Below are 3949 nucleotides of genomic sequence, written 5' to 3'. Positions count from 1 at the left end.
GCCGCTGGTGCGCCAGCTGTCCGCCATCTGCGGCGAGGAGGCCGGCCGCTACGTGCACTGGGGCGCGACCACGCAGGACATCATGGACCTGGCCAGCGTGCTGCAGATGAAGGAGGGATTGGACATCGTCGAGCGGCTGCTCCGCGACGTGATCAAGACCCTGCGCGACCTGTCCGCCAAGTACAAGGACACGCCCATGGCCGGGAGAACGCACCTGCAGCACGCGCTGCCCGTCACCTTCGGATATAAGTGCGCCGTCTGGCTGTCCGGATTCCAGCGCCACCTGGAGCGCCTGGAGCAGTTGAAGAGCCGCACGCTGCTCGTCCAGTTTGGCGGTGCCGCGGGCTCTCTCGCTTCCCTGGGCTCCGGCGACGACGGAATCCGCGTGCGTAAGGCGCTGGCGGAGGAACTCGGCCTCTCCGACCCCTCGATCACCTGGCACGTCGCGCGCGACGGGGTCGCGGAGATCGTCAACTTCCTGGCCCTGCTGGGCGGCTCGATGGGCAAGCTGGCGCTGGACATCATCATCATGTCGTCCAACGAGCTGGGCGAGGTCTCGGAGCCCTTCGTCCCCCACCGCGGCGCCTCCTCCACCATGCCGCAGAAGCGCAACCCCATCTCCAGCGAGGTCATCCTCGCCGCGTCCAAGATCCTCCGCTCCAACGCCGGCCTCGTCCTCGACGGCATGGTCGCCGATTTCGAGCGCGCCTCGGGACCCTGGCACCTCGAGTGGGTGGCCGTCCCCGAGAGCTTCGTCATCGCCGTCGGCGCCCTGTCCCAGACGCACTTCGCCCTCTCCGGCCTGTCTGTGCACAGCAAGCAGATGCTCGACAACCTGCACTCGACCAAGGGTCTGATCGTCGCGGAGGCCGTCATGATGGGCATGGCGCCGCATGTCGGACGCCAAAAGGCGCACGACATCGTCTACGAGGCATGCAGGGAGAGCATCGAGAAGGATCTGACGCTGCTGGAGTGCCTCCTGACCAAGGAGGAGGTCACGTCGAAGATGACCGAGGAGCAGCTGGCTAAGCTCTGCGATCCGGTGAACTACCTGGGTGCGGCGCCGCGGATGGTTGAGGATGTTCTGGCCGTGAAGTCATAGAATGGGTGTTGTATGTACATAGTTATGTCTGTTGGAGCGTTACGGTACTGTTTGCATTTGCTGCGCATGTAAATAGGCATTTGTTCTATGCACATATAAAGTCACTTTTACTATGATTTCCTCTCGACTAAAATCTATCTGCGAAAAGAAAAAAAAAAGTATAACCACACCCGACAGAAGAAAAGGCATTGGACTCGCAAAACATGAAGAATTAATTCCAAAACTCCCTTCCCCCCCCCCCCCCCCCCCTTTCCCTTACTCCGTTACTCCGTACTATACTACAGTCCCTGAGATTAAAACCTAGGTACCTACCTAACTCCGTACCGTAGAACCCAGTGCCTGGTCTTGGCACGAAAATGGGCGGGGTGGAGCGGAGTGGAGCACTCACCGGCTTTGATCGATCAACACAGTCGACTCAACTGGACTCGACTGATTGACAAATAATTCATTCCATCGGAGTTTATCCCGCGTAAGAATAATAATAACGGACGGGAGGAGTTGCTGAGTTGTCGGTTGAAGCGAACCGAGTTCGGTTTCTAATTATAGTACCTAGGTACCTACCTAGACAGAGAGTTAGGCATGTACCTAGGTGTTGATGTGTGATGTGAATAGATGTGATGTGCTGCTCTCGTCTTTTCTCGGTCCACAGTCCGCGGAGTTTACAAAGTACTCCATTCCGTAGAACAAGAGGGGAGAGGAATGGAATGACATCAGTGGGGGTTCTATGGCCTACTTCTGTCTCTTTACATGCGGCACGTGTTCGACTGTGTGGTTCTCATGATGTTGTATTATTCAAACTTCAACGTGAGATGGATAGAACCATTATTATCATTATTATGATTATGATTATCAACATTTGATAGACTTGAGTATTTCTACCTCCATCATATTGATTGATTTTGACCGACTTCTCCGCATTTTCTTTCCGGTCGGAGGGGGGAGTATATTTTGGATGACGGGCATCTTTTTTTTCTCCCATGTCCTTTGCAACAAAATCAATAATAGCCCAGGATCTTCTTATTGAGTGACCGAGTGAGGCATTTGTGGATGTACATGTATGTAGGTATGCAACTGCATATCTATACTGTGCATCTCTCTCTCTCTCTCTCTCTCTCTTCAATTTCTTGATGCAAAGCTGCTTAGAGTTAGGTCAGGTTTATTATTATGGGTTTTGGTTGACGGACGGAGAACCTGAACCTCCCCAATTGGACATAGGTGCGAATAAAGATTGATGAGAAGGCTATTTGATTTTATTTGGTCTTGTATAGTCATGGTACTGGAAAGTAATACGTGTGAATCTGTAAAGGTCCTGTTGCCCCATTGAGTGGGAGTCATTCATTCACTATTCCCTCTGCATTATATTATTATGCAGAGCACGGATGGCACAGCGATACTGCGTACCAAATGCATTGATGCTCTCATGACCTGGTGCTACTGCTCCACGTGGGCTGTTTGTTCTTGAGGGGCAGGGACCACGGTTAGAGGAACAGACTGGCTTCATACTGCGGAGTGCATGAGCCATGAGCCTCGGTAGGTAATAACGGCTGGGACTTGCTTGCTTTATGGAACAGGGCTCAATGGGAGCTGTTATGTCACTAGGACGAGATTCAGAGGTTGCCAAGTCGGTGGGTTCAGACGTTTGATGGTTGATGGTTGATGTGATGTGGTGGCGGATACATCTCCATACAGACCAGGCTCGGGAGCATCCATGCGGATGTCTGATCGCACGCGTGACGAATCAATTCGAGGACATTCTTACTGTTCTCACGGACAGCAAGCGTCCCTCGTACCGCACCGCACTGGCCCCATCCAGTAGGGCTTTCTCGGCATCAGCATCTTTAGGCAACCCACCACTGGGTCTCCACATGTTAGATAGTTAGCCCCGCAAAACAGTGGCTTCGGAGTTCCCAGATACCGGTATGTGTGTAACGGTGGGCCGACGACCTAGGTCCTAGAGCTCGGGGAGCTTTGTTTTAATTAAGACTCTCTCGCGTCATGGGGGGGGGGAGGGGGCGGGATCGGGAGTGGGAAATAAGTTCACAGCTCAAAGCTCAAAGCTCTTGCGACACCGCCAGAAAACAAAAGAAAAGAAACAAGTTTGACAACTTGTTCTTCTGACCGACTGTCTTGGGTTTAAAGAAAAGATGCCTGCGCCCCCGATCAAGGAGAGAAAGCCCATCAAGGACCTGCAGAAGGTCTTTCACTACACCGACACGCAAACCCGCAAGCCGACCCGTGATGACGACCCGTACGAGTATCAGGCCGGATGGGGGAACCGTCACCAGTCTGAGGTGATCCCCGGCACGCTGCCAGCTGGTCAGAACAACCCTCAGGAAGCGCGCTTTGGTCTGTACACGGAGGGTATCACATATTCGGCCTTTGCGGCGCCGCGACATGCCAACTTCAGCACCTACATGTACCGCGCTCGGCCGGCGGCTGCTCACAGTATGTCCATGATGAAAATCGGAGAATGATAAGATAGCTGACAGCCAACAGATGGCTACATGACGAACGTCCCCACGAAGTCCGACATCGAGAACTGCTTCCTCTCTCTGAACCCCAAGGTCGAGGCCCTGCCGGAGCAGGCGGAGTGGGCACCGTTCCCGCTGCCCAAGGACGACGAGAAGATCGACTTTGTCGATGGCCTCCACACGCTGGGCGGCAGCGGAGACCCCAACCTGCGCGAGGGCATCGCGCTCTACGTCTACATGATCAACGCGGACATGGACCACCGGGCGTTCTGCAACACCGACGGCGACTTCCTGCTGGTCGCGCAGCAGGGCAACCTCGACATCCAGACCGAGATGGGCAAGATCTTCCTGCAGCCCGGTGAGATCTGTGTCATCC

At 54.5% G+C, this 3949-nt stretch overlaps 2 protein-coding genes across 2 annotated transcripts in view; both read left to right on the top strand.

The window, feature by feature from the left end:
• Nucleotides 1-82: 82 nt before the first annotated feature.
• Nucleotides 83-1102, top strand: VTN00DRAFT_7755 (uncharacterized protein; the record flags this gene model as incomplete). The annotated part of the gene is made up of 1 exon (XM_069434533.1): nt 83-1102. The coding sequence occupies one exon, from the start codon at nt 83-85 to the stop codon at nt 1100-1102; it is 1020 nt and encodes a 339-aa protein (XP_069286021.1).
• A 2504-nt stretch (nt 1103-3606) lies between these two features.
• The window catches only part of VTN00DRAFT_7754 (uncharacterized protein), a gene marked incomplete at both ends in the record, with an annotated part of 1903 nt that continues 1560 nt past the window's right edge, over nt 3607-3949 (top strand). Inside the window, one exon of the mRNA XM_069434532.1 lies at nt 3607-3942. Coding sequence (XP_069286020.1) covers nt 3607-3942 — 336 coding nt within the window. The remainder of the gene's footprint in view (nt 3943-3949) is intronic.

This window comes from Thermoascus crustaceus, assembly GCF_041956765.1.
Source record: "Thermoascus crustaceus strain CBS 181.67 unplaced genomic scaffold VTN00scaffold_5, whole genome shotgun sequence".
Classification (NCBI taxonomy): Eukaryota; Fungi; Ascomycota; class Eurotiomycetes; order Eurotiales; family Thermoascaceae; genus Thermoascus; species Thermoascus crustaceus.
The sequence above is the reverse complement of the archived record's forward strand: the minus strand, read 5'-3'. Positions and strand labels throughout refer to the sequence as shown.